General features: G+C 32.8%; 5 protein-coding genes across 5 annotated transcripts; 3 read left to right on the top strand and 2 right to left on the bottom strand.

Moving 5' to 3' along the window:
• Positions 1–1,649: 1,649 nt before the first annotated feature.
• Positions 1,650–3,606, bottom strand: LOC142505340 (homeobox-leucine zipper protein HAT3-like). The gene is made up of 4 exons (XM_075618284.1): positions 3,186–3,606; positions 2,568–2,872; positions 2,381–2,460; positions 1,650–2,123 (listed from the first exon to the last, which is right to left on the bottom strand). Exons 1-4 carry the CDS (start codon positions 3,382–3,384, stop codon positions 1,865–1,867), a joined length of 843 nt encoding a protein of 280 aa, XP_075474399.1. The 5' UTR covers positions 3,385–3,606; the 3' UTR covers positions 1,650–1,864.
• A 4,409-nt stretch (positions 3,607–8,015) lies between these two features.
• Positions 8,016–9,440, top strand: LOC142506021 (transcription factor DUO1). The gene is made up of 3 exons (XM_075619157.1): positions 8,016–8,314; positions 8,514–8,763; positions 8,855–9,440. Exons 1-3 carry the CDS (start codon positions 8,103–8,105, stop codon positions 9,353–9,355), a joined length of 963 nt encoding a protein of 320 aa, XP_075475272.1. The 5' UTR covers positions 8,016–8,102; the 3' UTR covers positions 9,356–9,440.
• An 84-nt stretch (positions 9,441–9,524) lies between these two features.
• On the bottom strand, positions 9,525–11,263 carry LOC142506022 (uncharacterized). Its single transcript, XM_075619158.1, has 4 exons — positions 10,780–11,263; positions 10,155–10,313; positions 9,953–10,061; positions 9,525–9,869 (listed from the first exon to the last, which is right to left on the bottom strand). Exons 1-4 carry the CDS (start codon positions 11,068–11,070, stop codon positions 9,658–9,660), a joined length of 771 nt encoding a protein of 256 aa, XP_075475273.1. The 5' UTR covers positions 11,071–11,263; the 3' UTR covers positions 9,525–9,657.
• Positions 11,264–17,469: 6,206 nt separating this feature from the next.
• On the top strand, positions 17,470–18,357 carry LOC142505751 (ethylene-responsive transcription factor ERF039-like). The gene has a single exon (XM_075618857.1). The coding sequence runs from the start codon at positions 17,562–17,564 to the stop codon at positions 18,234–18,236; it is 675 nt and encodes a 224-aa protein (XP_075474972.1). The 5' UTR covers positions 17,470–17,561; the 3' UTR covers positions 18,237–18,357.
• Positions 18,358–24,087: 5,730 nt separating this feature from the next.
• On the top strand, positions 24,088–24,798 carry LOC142506013 (ethylene-responsive transcription factor ERF038-like). The gene has a single exon (XM_075619149.1). The coding sequence runs from the start codon at positions 24,088–24,090 to the stop codon at positions 24,796–24,798; it is 711 nt and encodes a 236-aa protein (XP_075475264.1).
• The last annotated feature ends 39 nt before the right edge of the window (positions 24,799–24,837 follow it).

The following is a 24,837-nucleotide window of genomic DNA, read 5'->3' on the forward strand; positions in this document are numbered from 1 at the left end:
CTCTTTAGATAGCTCGATAACTCGAAAACATGTTCAAATTCTTTATATGATATATATTAAAATCACGTGATTTGAAAACTTTAACTCACAAATCGTAGTCATTGTAAATGAAAATTTGAATTAACAAAAGTCAAAAGCACCATGAATTTAATATAGAAATGAAAGTAAATTAATTAAAACACTCCGAATATCCAAATCCTAGTCGTATTACGTTTCACGTACGACAAAAAGACATCACGACCGCGCAACCCTCGAAAATATTATTATTCTTAAACGACCAACCTAATTCACACGATAAACCTGTAGAATTTTAGTTTTGAATATATGAAATAGTCACACACAACAAATGGGCCGAGTGAACAGACATCTTGGGCCAAATACTATTGGCCTAAATACTATTGGCCTGTACAAGGCTTAAGGCGATACCTGATGATTTTTAAATCTGAGTCGAATTTAAAAACAACGGTTATATGCTATTAATATTTTTATAATACATTTAAAAACAAAACAAAAAATGTATGATACAAACTAAAATACCAAATAACATATAATGTAAAAAACATATATAAAACAATTAAATATGATAAAAATGTTCTAAATAATCACTTAAATTCTCTCTGTCTTGTTATTCTTGCAGAATTTTTTAGTATATTACTAAACAGATATATTTATCTTTAAATATAAAAGATGAATATAATTATATAGGACCGAATGTTTACCTATTTATCAAAAGTTATAGCTGGTGGTAATGGTGCAACTCAAATCTTTTAAAACGCACAGCAGCTCAAGCATCACGGTTCGATCGCTCTACCAAGCAGAGACAATTATTGCACCAAACAAATTATATATACAATTTTTATATGTTGTTTATCTATCGTGCGTGATACTGTGTCTACCAATGAGATAACGCTCACTTATTGTGAGTATAATTTAGATTTACTTCATCTCATCCAATATATGAATGGCACATCATTGGTGAACACGATGGATGAACAACATATTAAAATGTGTTTAAAAAGTTAATATCTTATATAATTGTCAGAAGGAAAATATGAATATTTATAAAAATAACATTTTAATGGTTAAATCGTTTAACCCATATATGATCTTAACATAATCTTTAAATTTTTAAATATATTTAATATTATTGACTATTCTTAACTAAATCTTATTTCAGTAATTAAAATCACATTTAGTTATGACCTGATACCATTTTGCCCTTTTTATCGAATCAAGCAAACATAATATTTACTTTACAACTCAATCGGATATTTCATTAAATAAAAATCATTTTTTTTAACATAATATTTACTTTACAACTCAATGCGAAATTTCATTAAATAAAAATCATTTTATTTTTAAAGGACTGTATAATTAAAACAAGAATATGCAACAACCACGAAATAGCAGAGCAAAAATAGGGAAAGGAAAAAAAAATCAAATTTGCAATAGCAGAATAAACTACAAGAAATATAACCAAAAAATATATAATAACCAAAAGAAAGTCAGCGGATTACGTGTGGGCACCTTCGCAAGATTTTGGAATTGGTTTTAAAGCCCTGTTACAATTAATCCTATATATTATTTGTGAAAATAGATTTGAAAATTAGTGCTCATTCTAAACTATATAATATAAAATTCATGCATTTTGTAGCAAATTAACCTTTTGAGAATCCATAGCCAAACAACGAAAATAGCAACAAGTCATAGGTACTACCAATTTCTCTTTCTTTTCTACTTTTATATATTTATCAAAGAACACAGCATCAGTTGGTTTCCGTCACTAACTAATCGACTCGTCGTACGCAGCACTCTTTCCACTAATCTATTATTTACAAAATGCCCATATCTGCACCCTCCTCGATCACGATTTGGGCTCGACTGGTTTGGCCGCAGCCCACGTGGGCGGTTGGCGGCTGGGGGTTGCAGCACAAGCCACATGCTCGCACCGGGGGCACATAGTGAGTGTGGTTGGAGGGGTCATGTTGGAGTAGAATTGCGGGGAGAGCTTCAGAGCTCGGAGATCCCTCACTTCCTTCTGCAATCGTCTGTTTTCTTCTGTCAAATTCTCGCAACAACGGCTCAAGTACTCGCAATCTACCTCTGTTTGCTTCAACTTTGTCCTGCGTCATCGACATTCGACCCATAAATTTGAGATCATCAAAAAGATATGTGCTACTAAAATAGATAAATATTTTCACATCTATTAAGCTCGTTTTGGAACTTGGATACGAAACCTGGTTTCAACCAACCGACTGACTGACTGACTAAATCATTGTGATAATCTTCTAGTCTTTTCTTTTCTCTAAATTAAATACAATTTTTTTCAATCTGATCGATCATTTCGTGCAAGATCCTCAGATTCGGCTTTTTTACTAACCTCGCCCTTCTGTTCTGAAACCACACCTCCAGCTGCCGAGGCCTCAGATTTAGCTTTTTGGCTAAATCCATTTTTTGCTTCTGAAAATTTTCAAAAAGTAAAACAATTTTATTTCGGTAATTACTAATGGGAAACTCATTTGCAGAATCACCCATAACTCTCGGGATATTGGCAAAATACCACTCACCGGATTCAGAGTGCTGTGCTCCTTGAAAGTCTCTTCCAGCACCGCTGCCTGTACCTTGGAAAGGCGGAGCTTCTTCCTCGAAGCCGCGTCGCCGCCGTCTTCCTCTATCTCCATGGAGCTGCTTGCCGCCCTCTCTCCATCGTTCTCTTCTCTCTCCCTTCTCTTCCCACTGATGCTTGAAACTGTACTGTTCGGGGATGTGACCATCCCTTCTTCATCTTCATCTTCTCCATCGCATCCTACTACAGTTAGTGTTCGATTTATGTCGATCCCGCCAAGAAATGTTCTGGGTTCCGCCTGACGAGCTGGATTTTTCAAAGATTGAATTTAAAGATGTCCTTTTACATTTTTTAGGACTAGGATAGATTAAAAGATTGCATTTAAAGATGACATTTTACAAATTTAACTATGCTATGCATGCAATATGTCATTGTTCTCTGGGATAACAATTATCACTTAATTTGAGGAGTGTGTGTTAAGAAACATTGTTAAAGAAAAATCAAATTCTGGGCCTCGAAAGTTAAATTTTGTTTCAAATTTCGCTCAGATTTGAACGAAAATTTAAACATGCAAAGATTTGGTGGGAAAGAAATATCAATTTTTGAAGTAATCAGATACCTGCCGCAGTCTGAAATGCATCAGTTCTTGAAATTTTTTGCAGCTGCATAAAAGGTGAAGGAGATCTAAACAAACTCAACGGAAAGTGGGCTGCTGCTGCTAGCCGCTTTGGGGGAGGCGGCGGAAGAGGATCGGGATTCAGATTCTCCGGGCATCTCAAGCTCAAACTCAACCCTAAACAATCATCTTTTTTGGCCATCTTTCACTTTTTTTTTTCTCTCCCCCCTTTTTCCACACAACCCAAAAGGTAAGACACCAAACCAACTTTTATTTCTCTCTTTTGGAGATTATAATTTTATAGAGAGTTTGTTCGAATCCAAGAGTACAAGGAATGCATCAGAAGCGGGGTAACTTAATTTTTTTCAAGAAAAGGTCACAGCTTTTTCTTAATGACTATCGCAAAATATTAATTACAGTGTATATACATATGTATGTATATGCGTGTACATGTAAATGAGGTATATAGATAGATACAAAGGGAGATGTTCAATGATGATCCTGTCAGAGATATGTGTTGGGTCAATCATGATGACAGGATTTGGCTTTGATTTTTTGAGTTTCTTTTGCAGTTTTGCATGGGATTTGACTTGACTACTAACTACATCTATTCAATGTTCATCTTGGCTGGGGTTTTAGTCCTTGTTTGGGACAAACGAATCACGAATTTATTTATTTACACTAAGAAAAGTGGTGTAATACTACAACATTTCCTAAAATGAGAAATATTTTATTACACATCGTATATCATCTCAAAATTTTTGATCAGTAAATATTTCATGGAACGTCCAACAACAAAATTTAGATTGAAATTTCTCCAAACACGTCCCAAATACTGCTTTGAGTTATCAAAAGGTAACCATGGTTAAGTCAAATCCTGCTTTTATCTGTGACTCCACATTTAAAAGGGCTTTTACGCCGTTGACCATTTGACACTAGTTTGTGATTTCCTCGGCGAACCGTTTTCATATGTCACGCGCTACTTGTCACGCTCGAAACCATGTAAAACCAGACCAAAAAATTTATTTCTTTTTTTAAAATATAATTTATAATTATTTTATTAAAAAAATTAATCTAAATTCTATTTCCATTGTGGAGATGGATGGATGGAACCCACAAGCGTGTGAGAAACGGGGAAGCGCGGTTTGGTGGTTTGTCTCTTTGAGGTTTTATTAATGAATAATTATGAGATTTAATACGAATAATCAAATCGTAATTAGTGGTGTACAAATACTACACGTTACGAGGTTTAGTCGTCCCCTATCTCGGAAACCGATTGTGTCGTGTTGATTGCGAGCAAGCTGTGACAGAGTCATTAATTTCAATGACTTATTTGTTAAGGAATTTGCTCGAACATTTCTTTACACATTTATTCGGAACACCTAAAAAGGAATTCCATTCATATTATATACGATTTATTTGAATTTAATTTTAATGATTTCAAATTCATCTATTTTAAATATATATTTTATTGTTTAAAGAAATAAGATCATAAATTTCAAATATATCTATAACATGTTTATATAATATTTGATATTAATAGGGATATATTTCTAGTTCACTCGATAATAACATAATTTGAAATTAATTTTATTTTGCATATTAATATTTAAATAATTAATTTATGAATTTAATATTTAATATATTATTTCGTTGTAAATAGTCAAACTAATCAAAATTCATATATTTCAAATTCATATATCAAGTACTCACTTAAGCCTTTTTAAAGAAAAAAGAGAACAAGTAATTGATTCATAAGCGATGATAATTGTATGATCTATTTTAAGGGTTAATTAAGTAATCCAGCCGATAATATGTTATTACTATACACGTCAAAGTATATGGATGTCACATCAACACCATACTATAAAATTGAAAATTGCATATATATATATATATATATCATATTAATATTGAAATTTGATAATATAAATCATCAAGATCATAGATATAAAATAAGAAATATAAATTTCCCAAATATCCATATAAAAAATGTACTTGTGTACGCAGATTTTTTTAAAGGAACAATTTCTTAATATTGTGGGTTGATGTATTTAATCGATGTACTGACAAATAAGGTAAAAACTTGTGTGATATGGTCTCATGAGTCGTATTTTGTGAGACGTGTTTCTTATTTGAGTCATCCATGAAAATTATTAATTTTTATGCTAAGAGTATTAATTTTTATTGTGAATATCGGTAAGGTTGACCCGTCTCACAGATAAATATTATGAGATTGTCTCACAAGACACCTACTCAACAAATAATGATGTGCTATAGGCCTATAGCCTATATATGATATGTTTTATTATATAAAACGTGTGATGTTAAAAGAGATGGACACCGCCAAGGCATTGGTCATTCAAGCTTAATGTGGATGCGGCTGTGGACGAGAAGAGGCATCATTTTAGTATTGGTGGGGTAGTTCGTGACAATGAGGGGCGTTTGTTGTTGACGTTTGGAAAACAGATAAACCGACCTTTATCAGTTATACATGGTGAATTGTTGGCGATCCGGGAAAGAATTCTTCTTATCTACGATAAAGGTTTTACTGATGTACAAGTAGCATTTGATTCTCTATTGGCAGTGCAAGCAGTCACTAACGAACAAGAAGATCTTGGCTACATTGTACTTTGTGCAACAGCTACTAGGGAGCGTTTGAAGAGACCTGCGATATATGATTGTATTCATGTCTATCGATCGTCGAATAACTGTTGCTCACAATATTGCTCGTTTTGCTTTTTCTTCGCCTTCACCTTTTGGTTTGGTTGAATGATGAATTTCTTTCTTGGTTGGTTAATCTTGTAATGGATGATTTGAATCAATAAAGTTACGAGTTTTGTCTAAAAAAATGGCAAAATACTAGCTTAGAACCAAAGGTTAGCATGAGCGTACTTAGGGCCGTAACAAATGACAGTGACTGTGATAATTATCTATTATTATCATAAAAAAATTGATCTATTTGTTTTAGCATTTTTTAAGAATTCATAATTATAATTTTTTTAAACATTCCAAAGATTCAAACCTCGGCTAAAAAACTTCGGCAGCCGTAAATTCGAATCAATTCAGTTCAACCAACTAAAATTTAACGAAATCTTTCATCAATCTCGACTTACATTTGCATTCTTGTGATTCATTAGATTTCATATATAGTTTCTTTGAACATTTATTAATTAAATCAATAAAATTGATTATCTCGTTCCTAAATAACCAGACTATATTCGTTAATCTTTTCGATGATAATAATAGATGGAGGTAATTTTCTTTTTTTTGGGAAAAAAAATAGTGATATAAAAATAATTTTTTTTATATATGAAAAACGAAAAGCATGGAATCCGTGACCAGGTAGGGAAGCCGAGGAATAAGGGCGGGGTGGGGGGAGGGGTGGTAGTTGATGGTGAGGGTGAATCACGTGCGCCGAACAACATAGTTCACGTGCGATCGTTGACACGTGGCGTCACGTGAGACCACATGACAAATCTCGTGCATTGCACCATGTCCCTCTCAAGCCGACACCCACTTTGCCTACAATCATTGGATACTCCCTCGTTGTATCATTATCAGCATTCCTCACTCTCTACTTCTCCACGCTCCTACTCAGCACCTTTTCTACACGTGCGTTTCCATGACTCATTTGGCATAATATCTCATTCTTACACTCTCATTAGGTATGTCTTATAATAAATAGTGAAATAACCTCTTATGTGTTAGATAATTTTACATATTTATATTTGTATAATAACCGTAAAAAATAATTTTTTATCATTGGTCGGGTCGGACATTGAATTCTTCTCATAAAATTAACTAATAAGATGGTTTCATACGAATTTTTTGCAAAAACAACGATGAAATATGTAATTTTAACTTCTAACAAATAGTCGATAGATATTAATAGAATCCGATAATCTTAATTATCATTCGGCATAGATTCATTGAATTTAGAAATTTGAGTTTAAGACATCAAAATATTGGTTAAAATGAGATATTGTGGATAATATCTCACTAGTTGTTTCGGCATGCAAACTTCGCGTCGGAACATATTTTTTTTATCCATGAATTTATGGAGTATTAATTTTCAAAATTAAATATTTTTAGATTTTTTAGCTATATTTGTTACATAACATTGATCAAATTTTGTTATTTTTAAATTAATAGTTTTTATTATTAAGCTACACGTTGTCACAATATGTTCCAACATTCGAAACAATACTAATGTCAGGCACACATTTTTTACCATCATACTAAATAAATTATTTTCAAATATTCGTGAAAACACCTCAATTCAAAATAAGCATGTGAGTCTTCATAAAAAAAAATTTCTTTGTTTTCAAATAAAAGATTGTTCGAGAGTATATATATATTTTTATTAATGTAACACATAATCTTCAGTGATTACGTGAGAAAAAAGAAAAAAGGAATACCAGCCAGTAGGTTATTAGGAAAATGATGGTACGTGATAATTGTTTATAATTCCAAAAAGGACCAAACAAAATGCAGCCATTTCGCAGTTTCGGATTGTGTATTATCTTCCTTTGTCGTCATATACTAACTAACATATTATTTTCTGTTTTAAATGTGCGAAATTATTTATTTAATATTTTACTCGACACTAAATTAAGTGGGTCACCTAATTGGATTTAGACAACAAAGGGGTATTTCAAATTTCAAGCCCAAACCGTCGAAATTAATTTAAACCATTATTTTCCAAAACATGGTTTCAGTGGAGGGCAATTCCGTACTTTCAGCATTTCCCCCCTCAAATCTATTTTGAACGTTGAAGAATGTGGGCTAATTAGTGGGCAGATGGTGGCCATAACCGCCTTAACCGTCAGTGTCCCCCTCAATACACACACGAAGAATTCTTCGTCAATTGTCTTTCCCCCGTAAAAATTGGTCGAAATAGTTAAAAATTATTACTGAATGATGGAAGGGAGGAGGAGAATGATTTATGACGAAATGGGAGAGATTAAGAAAGGGCCATGGAAGGAAGAAGAAGATCGAGCGTTGCTAAATCATGTGAAGAAGTACGGACCGAGAGATTGGAGCTCCATTCGATCCAAAGGGCTGTTGCAGCGCACTGGAAAATCGTGCCGCCTCCGATGGGTCAATAAACTCCGGCCTGACTTGAAGAAGTACTCAGTTTTTTGTGCTTTAAGTTACGGATTTATGTATAGAAGGCACCTTTTGAAATTCCCTTCGTGTTTTTTGCGTGCATTTTACTGATTGCAATTGTGTTGGGAGAAGTCTCTGCTCTAATTTGCTTTAGTCGGTTCTAATGTGCTAAAGCTTAGATATTGGCAGTTTGTGATCTTCAATTTTTTTTTTCTACAGTGGGGTGAAATTTACAGCAGAGGAGGAGAGAACAGTGATTGATCTTCAAGCACAATTCGGTAACAAATGGGCTCACATTGCTACGTATTTGACTGGAAGAACAGACAATGATGTCAAGAATTTCTGGAGCAGCAGGCAGAAGAGGCTCGCAAGAATCCTGCAGACCTCTGCACCATCATCAAGCAGATCACACAAGAGTGGTATCAAGGATTCCCAGGCCCCTGTCTTCCACGATGTTCCCTCTATCGAAGTGAGAATCATTCTTTTCTTCTTTTTTTCACAATACGAAACAATAAGGTAGGTGTAATTCTGATCCTTATGATCTTGTATCATAATTTCAGGCTCCTAAGTTCAGTTCATCGACAGAGGAAGAATCGGTGACCAAATCCCAGTCCTGCTCATCATCGAGGATTCATGACTCCGAGAAGACAAACAAGATGGAGCAACTTTCTGATATAATCTACCCAAGCTCGCTCTATTATGATTCGAGCCTTTTTCAGCTTGACTACGATCTTGAAAAGAAACCTTTTATGGAGCCACAGTTGCACCTCCCCTTCTCTCAGATTCCACAATTTCAACCAGATTTCTCTATACCAGTGGAAAGCCAAGAATTTGTGTCTAGGTTTGGAGATCCCACTTTTTTGGATGTGTTCGGACATGCTAGTGGGTCCGTATTAGGCACTGCTCAGCTTCCTATCGTGCCTTCGTGTTTTGGACCTAAGGCTAGCTCTCAAGTTTCTCGTAGTGCTGAGAGTATGCCAGATACTTTTGTGGAAGACTTCCCTCCGATGGACATGTTTGATCAGATCGAACCACTTCCAAGCCCTTCGCAATGGTCATGAAGGGTTTCTGTTAGTCATTCAGTTAGGTTTTCGTTGGCTTTTGTTGTTGTTTCTTGTTGCAGATGCTTATTTTTCTTCCCGTAATTTGCACATTTAAGTAATTCACATACCAGCATGGTTGTGTTTGCGAGTGTACTTGCAGTGGACCCACTCAACTTAAAATGAGACATTAACTTCAAATCATATGTGTATCCAATAGATCAAGTTAGCAGGTTCAACACGTTATTAAAATAGAGGCGATGCTTCAATATATGGCTAACACTCGCCATTACCAAAGAGAATTATAGAATGAAATGCTGATTTTACTTGGAGTTCTGCTCAAGATTGCCTGATTCTTTGTTAAACGTAATGCCAACTTGACCTTCGGGTGAACCAACAAAGTCTCCAGCTGTAAAAGAACCGTTCTCACTAGAAAGGATAGGTCTGTGCAAGTGTGAATATGCACAATACTCAACTTCACAGATCATATCTACGTCTTTCACGAATCCGCAAACAGAAGACGCTACTCCTTCCCCTGACATCAATGTGACGGTAATCAATATTTGCAACAAATCAAGACTTGAAAAAAAGTTAAAAACCGGGAATGGAAAAACTTACCATGTGTTACAAGCAACAAGTTCTCAGAAGGATATTTATCGGCGAGAGCCTTGATCACATCAAGATACCTAGCCCGAGTACCTTCTGGTGTTTCTTGCCATTTTGGCAGCTATATTTTACAAGTGAACGCCACTTTGATCACGAGATGGCCTGGTACATGAAGTTTAAAATTTTTTATATAGAAGTTACATGAAATAAATACCTCTTTATAAATTTGTTCAACACTGTTATCCACCGTGCCAGCAGGCAACTCTGCTTCACAGTTTGAGATGTCGAAACTAAAAATTCCGTCTTTGGGAGCCACATCAGGTTTGATGGCTCTGGAATTCATCATCTCGCACAATCCATATTCAATTGAGACCTGAGAAAATACTTTTAAAACCGTTCAAGATGAAAACAGAATGTTATTAGAGACTACACAAATAGGCGAAGTCAGAAGAATATACTTTGATTTTCAGGACAAGAAAGAGAATGTATGCAAAGAATCAAGTGGTTTCTTACACAAAAAAAGCATTTCCCGTCGTAAAATTTTGGATCATCTTACAAGACGATGCAAATGACGACAAAAGGCAAATATAAAGCTACATAAATCAATCTACCTATCCCAATATCCCATGAAACAAATTAGACAAAAGCTACAGTTGATTTCATTTTGAGAACGAAGCTCACACATATCCCAAAAGGCAACGGCTTCCACAGTTTGAGGACCAAAAAGCAGACACATATACCCACCAACTATTCCTTATGCTACAATAATTCCAACAACCTAGAGACAATTCGAAGACAGATAAGATTTAAAAACAGTAAATTCATACTAAAAAACAAACCTTGATTTTCGAGGGATCAAAAACGACGCCATTGACGTAAAAAACATCGACCTCGTCAGACTTATCTTCCATGGCGGAGAGGGCCATCACCGCTCCACACGCCGTCTGCAGGCACCGGAGAAACGGAGAGACAAAAACCCGATGAATCGGAATCCCGATTTCCTTCCTGATCCTCCAGCCCGTTCGGAAAGCCCGGGCCTTCCCTGCATCAATCAGAGGCGGGTCCCACGGCCTGGTAGCAGACACGGTCCAGAGCGGGTCGATGTAGTCTACCCTGTCGCCGTGCCGCATAACGACCACATTTTGATGAAGCTGAGGTTGCTTAGTACATGTTTCGGAGGAAGCCCATGATTGGAAATGGCTTTCGGGAGTTGTTGAGGAATGAACAGCAGTTAAATAGGGCCATTTGTTAGGTGGAGGAGGACAAGTGGCGGCTCCTCCGCCAGCTGAGTACTCTGAATCTGATGCGTAGCATCATACTCAGGATATTCTAAATGTATTTAATTTCTTAAAATAATTTCAATTTTTTTAGCACTTAAATACAATTGTCGCAAAAATCATGAAGATTAAGATTGCACTTAAATTAACAAATTTCAATATATTTCAAGTCCACTTGATTTTATTTTATATTGTTAATGTGTAAATAAATAAAATATACATTTAATATTCGATCTATAGTTTCACCGTAAACAATTAAATTATGATTCATCTCCCAATTGCACCTTAAACGTATTTAAATTTTTGAAATAAAAATTGATAATTTGCAACGAACATTTCGTTTTTTAGCAATTAAAATTAAAATTAGATAAATAAACGAGTTGAGTTCTACTCGACACATGAATTGGTTGAATTCGAGTTTCCGATTTGTAGCATATGACCAAATTTAAACTCAAAACTAAAATATTTATAATCATCAGATTGAATTTAAATGGAATATAGATATTTATTTCCTATTGGCCTATTAATCGCCTTAAAAACTAAGACAAAAGCTTGTGTGAGACGGTCTCACGGGTCGTATTTTGTGAGACGAATATCTTATTTGGGTTATCCATTAAAAAATATTACTTTTTATGCTAAGAGTATTACTTTTTATTGTGAATATAGGTAGGATTGACCCATTTCACAGATAAAAATTCGTACAAGAGACCTACTCAAAAACTAATTAGGTTATAAGTTGTAAGACTGTGATTATTGTATAACAATAACTAAAACCCAGAGGAAGAAATCAAAATTTTGTCAAAAATAAATTAAGCTCTACTTCAAACTTAAACGAAAACATCAAATATAACATATTACGTAAAAATCTCTTTAATTTCAACGAAAAGGACTCCTGCCTTATTTGGTAAAAGGAAAACCATGTATATAACACAAAAACTCACGTGAGTATGTTTCTCGATTCAAATTTATGAGATGGATGTCCGACCGACCTTTGAAAAATGTAAATTTCTATATTCAAAATATTATTTTTCACTGAAAAATAATATCATTTTTCGTTAATTATATTATGAAGAAATATTTGTTATACATGCTATTTCGACTGAAATCTTTTTAAATTAAAAATATTACTTTTCACTGCTTAAATAGACTGAATATATGATATTGTTTTATAGGAGATCCAATAAAAAGAAGGGTGTGTCTAATTTGAACGATGAGATTTGAAAATTTAAAATATATCATAATGTCGGCGTTCTTGGAAAGTAATAGGTGTCAACGAAGTTTTTACTATTTTTCCTAAATTGCCAAAATTTTAAGCAAATTTAATGTAGTATCATATGGTGCAACACATTGATTCTGTATACACATTTTGAATTTTAGATATTTCAAAATTTCAAAATAAAATTTGAATCTCCACGATGCAATTACTATAATATTTGTAATCTTATAAAAAAACAAATAATTTTGCGTACTCATTAATATTATAGCAACAAGATTAATAATATTTATGAGCTCATTTCACACGTCAAGAACACAAAAAAATACGATATAGAGTAAATAATAAGGATAACATACTTCATAAATTAACTTTACGCCGGAAAATACGATATAGAGTAAATAATAAGGATAACATACTTCATAAATTAACTTTACGCCGGGAAATACGATTCTATAACATATAATAAAAATCGATTTTTTATCGGATTGTAACCATTGGAAAATAAAATCTGAATCTCCAGTATGCAATTATGAAAATATTTGTAATCTTATAAAAAAACAAATAATTTTGTGCTCATCAATATTATGGCAACAAGATTAATAATATTGATAACATACTTCATAAATTAACTTTACGCCGGAAAATACGATTCGATAACATATAATAAAAACCGATTTTTTATCGGATCGTAACCATCGGTACTTATAACGACTAACAACTAACTTTCAATATTTTTTTTTTGCGCGCGAAAACTTCTGATTCAGTCTTATATAGTTACCGCGATTATTATTTCACTGTGACAAACATCTTGCAGAAATTAAATATATAAAATGGATTATATTTGTATATGTATGTGTATATATTTATATATTTGAGAGTTAATTCAGGAAGAAAGAAATGAAAAACTCGTTCTTCATCAACTGCAATCAACAACAAAGAAAACATGAAATCTAATTAATTGGCGAACAACCTTGATTTTCTTGACATTGCATATGGCCGATTAATTAATACAATGGCCAATCAATTAATTTATTATTGTTATTATTTATCTATAAGGAATCAATAATTTCTAAGCCTGGGGATATATTTCTTTAGCCATATAGGCTTGCCCCTGATGAACATCTGCACTACACTCCGATCCCCTAAAATCCTTGCGGCCATATCATCCAATTTAAACATGATTCGACCAAATTCCGGAATTCTACCTTCCTGTCTGTGAACGTACACGAACTCGACACAGTCTCCGTATGCCCTTCATGCACAGAAATTAATCAAGTAAATTAAGATGTACGTATTTTACATGATGATAAAAGCACAGGTTTTTCAAGCTCGAGAAAGGGATCGAAAAACTAAACAAATGGAATTAAAAAAAAAATGAATTCTTTTACAGACTCAACTGCGTGAAATGGTCGTGGATGTCTTTGGGATTGAGGGGTAAACCACTAGAAAAAGTCATGAACAATGATCTCCGGATCCTTGATTCTTGTTGAAGAGATAAGGGAATATATGGTTCGGCAAATACATTTAGTTCAGACACATTCGAGGATCCAACCTCGTTTACCGTAGCATTGGCCGACATGTTGTGGTTGGAAGGGTTTTTGGGGACTTGAATTTGTGGAGTCAATCTGCTGCTAAAGGAAATGATTAAGATATATGAATTGGTTTGGGGTGTTTATATAGAGGGTCTTGGAGAATACATTTTTGCAGGTATTTGTGGTATTTTATTTTAGATTAAAAAATTTCGAAATCGAGTGTGAGTAATTATATTAGGATGCCTGAAATGTCTAATTTTTTTCTTGATTTAATTGACAGAGTGCAGCACATTAATGTTGTAATTATGTTTTGGACAGAATTGTTACTATATTATAACACATGATTGTAATATTATGTTAATGATTTTATGCATCTACCTGTATTTTCCGAAAATTGTCATAATCTGTGATTCAAATATCTATTTTCAGAATTTGCGAGATGTAATGATGGGGAGATGAAATGTTATCGTTGGATTTTGAGTGAACATTAAGATTAAAAATACAACATAACTAGCGGGAATATGAAAATTGAACATAAACTAAAGATAATTATTTATGACCTCTCGATGAACAGAGAGTTATAACGACTAATAACTAACTTTAACTAAAATTTGAATTTTGTATTCCGTACTTAGAAAATATTCGGAAATTTGAATGTTGTACTCCGTACGAATATAATATTCTATATATAAAAAGAAACTGTACATCATTCGGATAGGTGTGAGGAAATCTAGCTAAACAACTAACGTTAGTGATCACTTCGAGTCTCAGTTTTGACGGATAGATTCTTGCGATCCTCTCGTCATGACTTTCAAGTGATAGCAAGTATAAACTTTTATTATAAACAATCATTCTTTTAATTTTATAAAAGTAGAGGCGTTCTGTTCCCATTAATTCCCATTACCACTGAAAAGCTAAATACTTCATAAATTGTTTCTACCAAAAACTACAACACAACAGCAGAATGAAACATAAACCAATGCATGGCAGATAGCTATAGCTAGATAAATGAGCAGCGAAAATAATCAAAACATCGCAGAAAAAAAAACGTTGTAACCGGCAACATCGGCATAATAAGCTGTATCATGGCTAGTAATCCGGGACGAAACTGGGATTTTTATGTTTGGGTAGAATTGAATATTCTGGAATAATTATTTTTAAAAAATATATATAATACTTAAGAATAAGAACCAATATTCATATAGTAAAAATAATTTCATTCTAATAAAAAAATATAATTTAGTTTCATGTAATAATTTTTTAAAATTTAAACTTATTGTTTAATAATAAATTGCTTAAAAGTTAGAAGTAACTACATCCAAGTTTTTCAATATTTAGAATATAAAATTAAAACTTTAATCATTGCAAAGAAAATATTAACATATAAAGATTTATATTAGAAATGATATATAAATTTATTTTCTGCTTACATGATTATTGCATTTAGATATTTTATATTATTCTCGAGTTTTTTTTTTGTATAGTTTCGAACTAATCAATAATTGTAATCTCTTATTTAAAATTTTAAGGAATAAAAATTCATGTACTATATCGTTATAATGAACAACAAAATAGTCAAATAAATCTAATTAATATATCAATGATATATTAATGTATTATGTTTCCAGTTTTTAGAATAACTCTTGCAGTACTTTTAATAGTTTTATACATTCGAAATTTGGTGATTATACCAAATATCAGATTAAATGTGTAAGTTTTCCTCCGGCAAAATATATTTAGTTGCAACATTTTTTTTAAAAAACAAATCCATGACTGAATTATCTTGTAATTTATTGCAAGACGTCGACGGTCCAACTTTTCAAATGTCAAAAAATTTATACGCCTCGTCAATTAATGAAAAATGATTTAGATTATTTCGTACTGACAAAATGTATTTATATGTAAATTAATCAACATTTTTTTCCCTTTTGAAGAGAATAAATTTTTTGGGTTTAACAAGTGCTATATAGCTCGAGTTTTAATTTAATTAATTTACGAAAAAATATGTACCCTTTTTCATAAAATTTATTGTAATATTATATTTAAACTACCCGTGGTTGGGGCATAAATTAATTGATTTCAACGAGAAAATCATGCATACAATACAATGTATATAGACACACATACATTGGAGTTGAGTCGACGAATTTGCATCAAGTGACAAAAATGTACAGATGATAGCTTAGAAGTCTTGAATTACTAATTGAGGTACTTTTGAAATGACATATATATGTAGTACTCATAAATTTTATTTTTTTGGGGATAACAATAATTCATTATTTCTCAATTGATTAACATGATTATTTATCATATAATTCTTATATTTTTTTAGGGAAAATAATAATTTTAATTACCTTTGTCCCGGTGATTTTTACATCCTGCACACACGTACGTATATGTCTCATTCAGTATTTGCTAAATTAATATTTTTTTAATCATTTTTTGTGTCGTTTAACTTTTGACCGACTCTCTAGCTTAGGCGATCTCCAACTTGGATAAGACTCAAACTATTTTTCATTACAAATAACTTTTTTCTGCGTCTCACAAGAGACTTGTTCTTTGTATGAATTTTAGAGTTTTTCTTAACATGATATTGATACAGTGTTGACATGACAATGATATGTGTTGATTTATGCAACGTCATATTGAAACTTTCGTGAAAGATTGATTAAAATTTTTAAAAATTGAAAAATATACAAGTTTAACAATATATATGATTAAATATCACTAAAAATAGGATGGTCCACAAGACCAAAACCCTTACTGTAGGTAGGGAAAAGGACTGGTTAAATTTTCATGACCCACTAAATTATAATAACGATAATAACTTTCCCCCTATATGCTTCAAAGCTTGAGGTAGTTTTTGGATTGATAATTTTCGAATTTATACATGTTGTTTAGAGAAATAAAATCACAAACTTCAAATGTACTCGTTTCATGTTTATATAATATTTTATATTAATATTAATTCTGATTAATTTCAAGTTGACCCAATATTATTGTCATTTGACTTTATATTACTAATGTATAAATAAGTAAAGTACCGTTGATTTAAGATTTGATCTATTTTTCGTTGTAAACAATAAATAATAATCGAGATCCATGAATTTCAACTAAATTTGTTGCAACTAAGTTTTAAATCTTAAGGAGTTCATTTTAAGCTGCTTTTAGTCGAATTAAATTCAAAGGTGAAATTTATCTTTCAAATCAGGCTTTTATTTTTAAACATTAATTCAATTTTCATGTGGACTAATAGCACCCTAGCTTAGCATTGTTCAACCAATGAAAACGTTTGAATTAATTAAATGCTAAATTATAATAAATGATAAATGAAAATTAAACTTTGTAAATGAAAATTATATATTATTCTTCATTGAAATTATTGTATCTCAAAGCACACGTGCGATGTGAGATATAAATAAATTAATAAAATACCCCAAAGTTTAAAAAATATCACACTATATATCGTAGTTTATTTGCACTTATTTTTCTCTGAGTAAAGTCCTTTCTTGGGAGACATAAAACGCAATATTTGTACCCTCCTTTAGCTTTCTTAGTTTGTAGCTTGTATTTTATTTACAAGACACATTTCTATCATGGAATCAAATGTTATGCTCGAAAGTATAAACGTCCCAGGCCAATTTTGTTCCACCACCAAGGCTTGCTGTGGTCGGACTAATTCGCCGCCATCATCGAATATAGCATCAAGCCTAAAAAAAGCTCAAAAAAACAAGAATAAATCACAAGATACGCCGCGCGGCGACAAGCAATATCCGATGTACCGAGGTGTGCGTATGCGCAACTGGGGAAAATGGGTGTGTGAAATTCGAGTTCCTAGGAAAAAATCAAGAATATGGCTGGGATCGTATCCCACGGCTGAAATGGCGGCCCGAGCACATGATGTGGCGGCTTTGGCCATCAAGGGTAGCTCGGCTCACCTCAATTTCCCCCACTTAGCTCATGAGCTCCCCCTCCCCGCCTCTACTTCAACTAAGGACATCCAAGCCGCGGCTGCCAAAGCCGCCGCAGCCACGTCTCTGAACGAAATAAGCAATGCAGATCTGTCTTCTTCTCGATCTTCCTCGGGTTTAGAACTGGACAACATGCGAGAATCACCGAATTCTGATTCGACCGTTCTCGATGAGGACGATACATTTTTCGACTTACCAGATTTACCACTGGATAACACATATCATTCGTCATCACAGATGGCTGGCACGGATATCGGACTGATATTCCTTCTCGAGGATACATTTTCATGGGACTGGTAGCCAGAAGCTGCACAAGTGATACTCTATAACATATATAAGTATTTTTCATGTGCATCGATGCTCCGATAATTAGTACCAATAAATTTGGCAGTCCATGTTCGTCTGGAATGGTCCACTGTCATGTTGCTCCTTAGTTCTTGTGTACCTTGTTACCATGTTTTTAATAAATTGGTAATTTTGTATTTTAATTTGTTGTCTCAAGAAATCGAGGCAGCCCAGAAGCATTTTACATCGTTTACTTGTCTTATAAGTTATAAATGGCAAAAAAAAACGTGGACAAATTACCTGTTGCATGTGAATTAAGTAGAATTCGCCTACCTAGTTGGCCCCTTGACCGCGAAGTGAGAACATATCAGTGTCATGTCGTTTAATGCCAAAAGGAAAATATGGAATTAGCGACAAGATTTTAGTGGTCGGTTAAAAATTAAAATAATAATAATAATCTCCAACTTGTAAATAATTAATTATCGGAACTTTTGTATTTAAATATGAAGATTCATGCATGGTGAACACTCATTATGAAGGCAGGAATTCAACAAATAGTGTCTATATGTAGCAAACGCCGCTGGCTTTTAAAATTCTTTGAATTACAATAATAAAATTGACCTAAGCATGTATTTACAAATTCATTATTTCCTTTGTTCTATCTATTTAATTTGTTTATTTCTATTTCAACTAAAACAAAACATAGTTTGTGTATTCCGTAAATGATATAATTCTGCTACTATTGCTAGAATTAATATTCTTCATTTTTGTCAAGTCATTTACTTACAATATTTTGGTTTTTTTGACAAATAAAAGGAGTTTGCCAATTTCTACTTTGATTGCAATTCATTTAGCAAAAGTTTTGCAGTATGTTACGTTTTGTTATTTCATATCAATTTGTTTATAGAACGCTTTAATAGATTGTTCTATTTATTTGTATGTTTATGTTGTACTTGGGTATGATTCTATAAAAATGAATATTTTCTTATTACGTTAAAACATAGAGGGTTTAACTTATGCATAAAATGACTAAAGAAAAAATACATCTTTAATTGTTTTTTTTATATCAATTTATTAGCTGAGATGATATTACGGCTTAAAAAAATTATTACTTTTTATGATAAAAAAACCTATATCATGTAAGGTAACAAATTGAGTTTGACAGATATATTTAATCTTTGAAATTCATTGCATTTCATGATTCAAGCACAAAATATTTTGGTGTGATGATGTCTAAGTGTCATGAATGTTTAATATATTAGCTTCATATGTTCATGACACACGCAACGCGTGTGTCTCGGTGGCTAGTACCAATGGTTTTTCGCAAAACTCAATTGATTTTTAAAAAAACCCTTTTTTTAACTAAAAAAATCAATCTATGTTGTTAAAAAAAAACTTTTTAAAATTGGTTGAAAGTTAAAACTGATTAACTCCATGTTTATTATTATTTTTTTTTCTGATTTTCTCCGGATTTCCCACCACAATCTCTCATTTAAACCCGCTAGCTATAATCCACGTGTACATGGTCACTCCTCTGTTAGTGGTGCTCTCTATCTCTGGTTAATTCGTCGAATAATTCCCAACCTTAGTGATCAAATTAATATTGCACCTATATATGCACATTTTCACTCATATGAGTTTAATGTTTTGAAGTAGTCATATATTTCCTTTTCAACCAAAATATACTCTTTCTTTGTGGGATGAGCCGATGAATTATGCATACTATATGGTATAATTTGGTACACATGATAGGATAAACATGTGATATATAATATAAGGATAAGTTAAGGATAAATAAAATATATGATATTATATTTAATGTTTGGTATGATTTTAATAAGAGTGATTAAATTTATATAGTAGATTGTAATGACAAAATTAACCTTATTATAATAAATTTTATAATTTCAAAGTTGTTACTTGAGTTCATATTTCTTATCTGTTCATGCGCCGACAGTGCTTGCATGATTTATTTATTTTTACCTAATTTTATATATTATATAATATGATAATTGAGCACTTGATTTTGTGAGTCAAGTCAAATATCGATTTTTAAGGTTAATCGAGTGATATTAATAATTTTATGGAGATTTATAAAAATTATTTATATAATTATCTCGAGTTCATTTATATAATTATCATATTATATAATATATATAAATAAATAAAAATATTTATTTAATTTTAATTTTATATTTAGGTCGAAAGGCAAAGGCTTTTTACAAGAGGAAACTTTAAATATTTATAAAAATCATTTATATAATTATCACGAGTTCAAAACACAATTATTTTGATAATATATAAAAATATTTGATAGGGTTTAGGATTTTTTTATTGATGACAATTAAGTCATTTGTTGTGTTTTTTATCATTAAATTAAAATTATCACATATCATAAAAGGGATATGTTATCTTTGTATTAAATTATTTATAAAGCCACCAACCGTGGAATAAGGAGGATTATTTATCAATCTATCTCTTATCCAGTACTGTACCAAACTATACCTGTGTGTATCCCTTGAGATTAGAAACAGGCTTAATTTAATTTCTATATCATGACATAGCAATTTAAATCATAAACGAGAGAAATAAATCCTTGTCTGATCACATTATTTTCACGAGCATTATTTAATTATTAACGCGACAGTGGAGCAAATAATGCACACCAATAAATGGACCTCGGCCTTTAAAGTTTTGATGGCTTAATCGGAACTACTAACATGCATGTAACGTGAATGGCTATTGATTATTTTATTCTTTCTTTTTCTGTTTTTGGTTCAGTGACGGAGGAACCACAAGTCCAAGGAAGGAACCACATGTTAGCAAGCATACTGAGGTTGTACCCCGGCTAGCCCTTTTTATATAGGCTCTATATTGACACTAATGGACCTTGTAATAGAAAAATATCATAATATGAAAGAAATGTGGTTAATTGTTTTATAGAATACTAAAAAATATATATATACAATCTGTATTACGTATGGGAAATGTTCAAAAAGGGTATCTCGAAATCTTCCCATGTGGTTTGTCTTAACCAAATTACAAGGGACATCGAACGAATGCTACCAATATATCACACTTAGATTTCTATATGGTTGTAAATAGCTAGCATTAATAACAAGGACATGATATATCGACGTACTATATTTCCATCTATCATCATTAATCATCAATAAATTATTCCAACAACATAGCAAGACCGGTGACCAAATAGGTTCTCCTGAAAAAAAAAAAAAAGTTATAATTGATATCGATTTTCTTCATTAAAGTTATTTCCCTGTTTTGCATTCCGATGGTAAAATTTCGTTTACTGGGAAAACTTATCTCGCTTTAAAGGGTCGGTCCATACATGTAACTTTCATGTATATTATCTAACCGATGTTAGACAACTGCTAATATATGTATGTCTACGTATATGTGTGTAACGTTTCGATTCTAATTTTTTAAAGAAAAAAGATTTTCTATGATTAGAATTATGTATTGTAAAATCACACTATGATCATTTCACCGAAAAACAATGCATTCTCAAACAAATTATGGCCGACTAGTACCGTACACAAACCCAGAAATAAAGAGAGAATATCCATAAACAGTAAAAATTAACTTAAATAGTATGACAAATTTGGACCTCACAGTCCTTTTCATCATAATAATTAACAAAATGATAATATATATATATAATGTTTACGTCAAGGACCCCCTTGAAGAAATGAGTGGCGACGCAGAGTTGAAGCAGAGTGAACCTGAAATTCCCCACCGGGAAAAGAAACAGAGACGCAAAACCAGCAAGAACTGCCGGCGTGTAGACCATTATAATTTATAAACATGCCCTTTTTACATGGGATTTTACTTTTAAGCCTGCTCCTCTGGTTACGATAGCTTCGAATACTTCATGTGCTTCACTTTAGTCTTTATGTATCCCGCGTTGCTCATCGACAGAAAACTTATAGTTGTCATGGCCGTCACCACCCCGCTCGGCGGCAGCGGATTTAAGAATTTCAGCATAACAGACAAAACCATGATGTTGCGGCATCGAGGCGTGTCTAGGGAGGAGAAGTATGATGAGAATAACTTTACTATTTGAAATTTGTGAAAATTATAATCTTGTATATCTCATGTTTTTGCAATGATCAAGGATGCTGATACGAGACACCACGTATATCAATGTAACGATGACAACACTTTGTCATCAAATTGGTGTCTGACAATTTGAAGAAAACGAGGTAAAATAATGATCACAAGACTAACAGAGTTCAGTGAACAAATTTAAAATAAATAAATCAAGCGAGAAAGAACCATGAGGAAGAATTATATTGGACGTACGTAATGACTTAGCAGATGGAAGTTTTAAGCAAGTTGAAGAATTGCAAAAACGAGAAGAATATGATAAAAAAAAAACGAGAAGAATAAAGTTAAGCTGCAGCAGTGCACGATAATTAGCAAGAAAACGGTGGATTGGATACCTGCCAACAGTGAAATAAGAAGGCGAGCCATCAGAATTAAAGACATGGGAATGGTTAAGAATATCATATTCTTATAGATTTGAAGTCAATTATATTCACATCTTTCATTCGACAAAAAACATTCATATATAAGATTACATCAAGATATGGAATCAAAAGAATCTATATATGAACCTAGAATGTCGTCCCTTAAATTTTAGGAAGATCAGTAAATTACAATAAGTTGGGAAAAAATAAATAGCGAATCAAAAACATCGAAAATCCTCAGATTATTGGCACTTGGCAGTTCCCAGAGTTACTTGGGAAAAAATCAGGAATACGGTTCGTGTAGTATTGCACGCATGAAATGGTGGCTCAAGCGCATGATGTGGCGGAGCTTCGGCGCACCTCAACTTCACTCACTTAGCTCATAAGCTCCTCCAAGCCGTCTCTACCTCCGGTGCAAATAAAACCAAAAATTCAGTTTAGTCTCCCAGTTATAAAATATTGATCTCATCCTTGACTGGAATTATGTAACACAATAATTATTATTTTATGAAAAATAATAAACATACAATAAATGAATTCATCCCAATTCGCATTCGCCGGCATATGTAAAAGCTCGACTAAGAATCTTCAAAACATGCTAATATACATTTACATAGTAAGTACCGAAAATATAATTAAACTATATTCAACTCACGAACTATTACATTATACTTTTATAAAAATGATCATATTTGTAGACGGTGAAATGGCGAAAAATTATAAGTGAAAAGTGTTTAAAAATAATAGTGGAAATTTGAATTTTTTTTTTAAAGATAGATTATTTAGTAAATAAATTATTATAATATCAACTTTTTAATAAAAGGGAAAATAACTTTTTGATTCAGTGACTTTTCCTATTTTGATTTAGGTTTCCTAAATTTTGTTTTAATATAATAACTTTGGTTTTCTTGGGTTTTCCGTCTTATTTCTCCGAAATTCTGACGTGACATCGAAAACATTTTTGATGTAGTATCGAAAAAAACATCGGAAATTCTTGATGTGTCTCATATCATGTTAGTAATTTGAACAAAGTAGACGAAAATTAAAAATTTATGTATCAAAACAAAATTTAATGTACCAAAATTTAAAATCGAATAATTTATTCGGCTTAAATTAACGATGGCCAGCTTTTGATTTTGATATATTAATTTGAAAATGAAAAAAGTGTGTCGGCAGGTTAACTGAGAGTGGGGTTGTCAATACTATTTGAACCCAAAATTAATAATGCTCCATGCGGGGCTTACGAAATTTGTTATTTTATATTTATGCGTTCACGCATAATTATTTATTCTTTCCGTCAATTGTACGATGTGTCAGACTATCTGCAGCATTTCTCTTTAGTAATTCATCGAAAAGTTTATGTATATTTAAATAGTATGGAATCAAATATCATCATAAATAGTCTCCCTGAAGGCCGTTTTTGTTCCACCGAATCCGCCGCCTCAGTTTCCGGAGGTTCAAGTTTGCACGAGGATAGATCCTCTCCCTCCATTACTTCCTACACACATGTAAAGAAACCCGCTGTACACTTCTCCAATACTCAAAAAAGCACTGCGAATTTTCGTATTGTAAAAAAAAGTGGTAAAGAAGATGAACATCCAAGATACCACGGAGTGCGCAAGCGTCAATGGGGGAAATGGGTGAGCGAAATTCGGGAGCCAAGGAAAAAATCAAGAATATGGCTCGGGTCGTATTGCACACCCAAAATGGCGGCTCGAGCGCATGATGTGGCGGCTTTAGCCATCAAAGGCACCTCGGCCCACCTCAATTTCCCTCACTTAGCCAGTAAGCTCCCCCAAGCGGTCTCGGCTTCTGCTAAGGACATTCAAGCTGCAGCTGCCAAAGCTGCTGCAGCCACGTTTCTTGACGAGCCGAGCCAAGACAAGCCGGTCGCCTCCGCAGTTTTAGGATTGGGTAGAATGGGAGAATCATTCGATTCTGGAGATGACACTTTTCTGGACTTGCCGGATTTACCCCTGAATAGCTCATTTCAGAGGGATGCGTATTGCTACTATGAATCTACATGGGAGCTGGCTGGAGCAGATAATGCATTGGGGTTTGAGGATAAGTTTGGATGGGGTTTCTAGCTATGACTAGCTAAACCCATGTTAAATGTTTTCAGTTTG

Source organism: Primulina tabacum, chromosome 10 (assembly GCF_025594145.1).
Source record: "Primulina tabacum isolate GXHZ01 chromosome 10, ASM2559414v2, whole genome shotgun sequence".
NCBI lineage: Eukaryota > Viridiplantae > Streptophyta > Magnoliopsida > Lamiales > Gesneriaceae > Primulina > Primulina tabacum.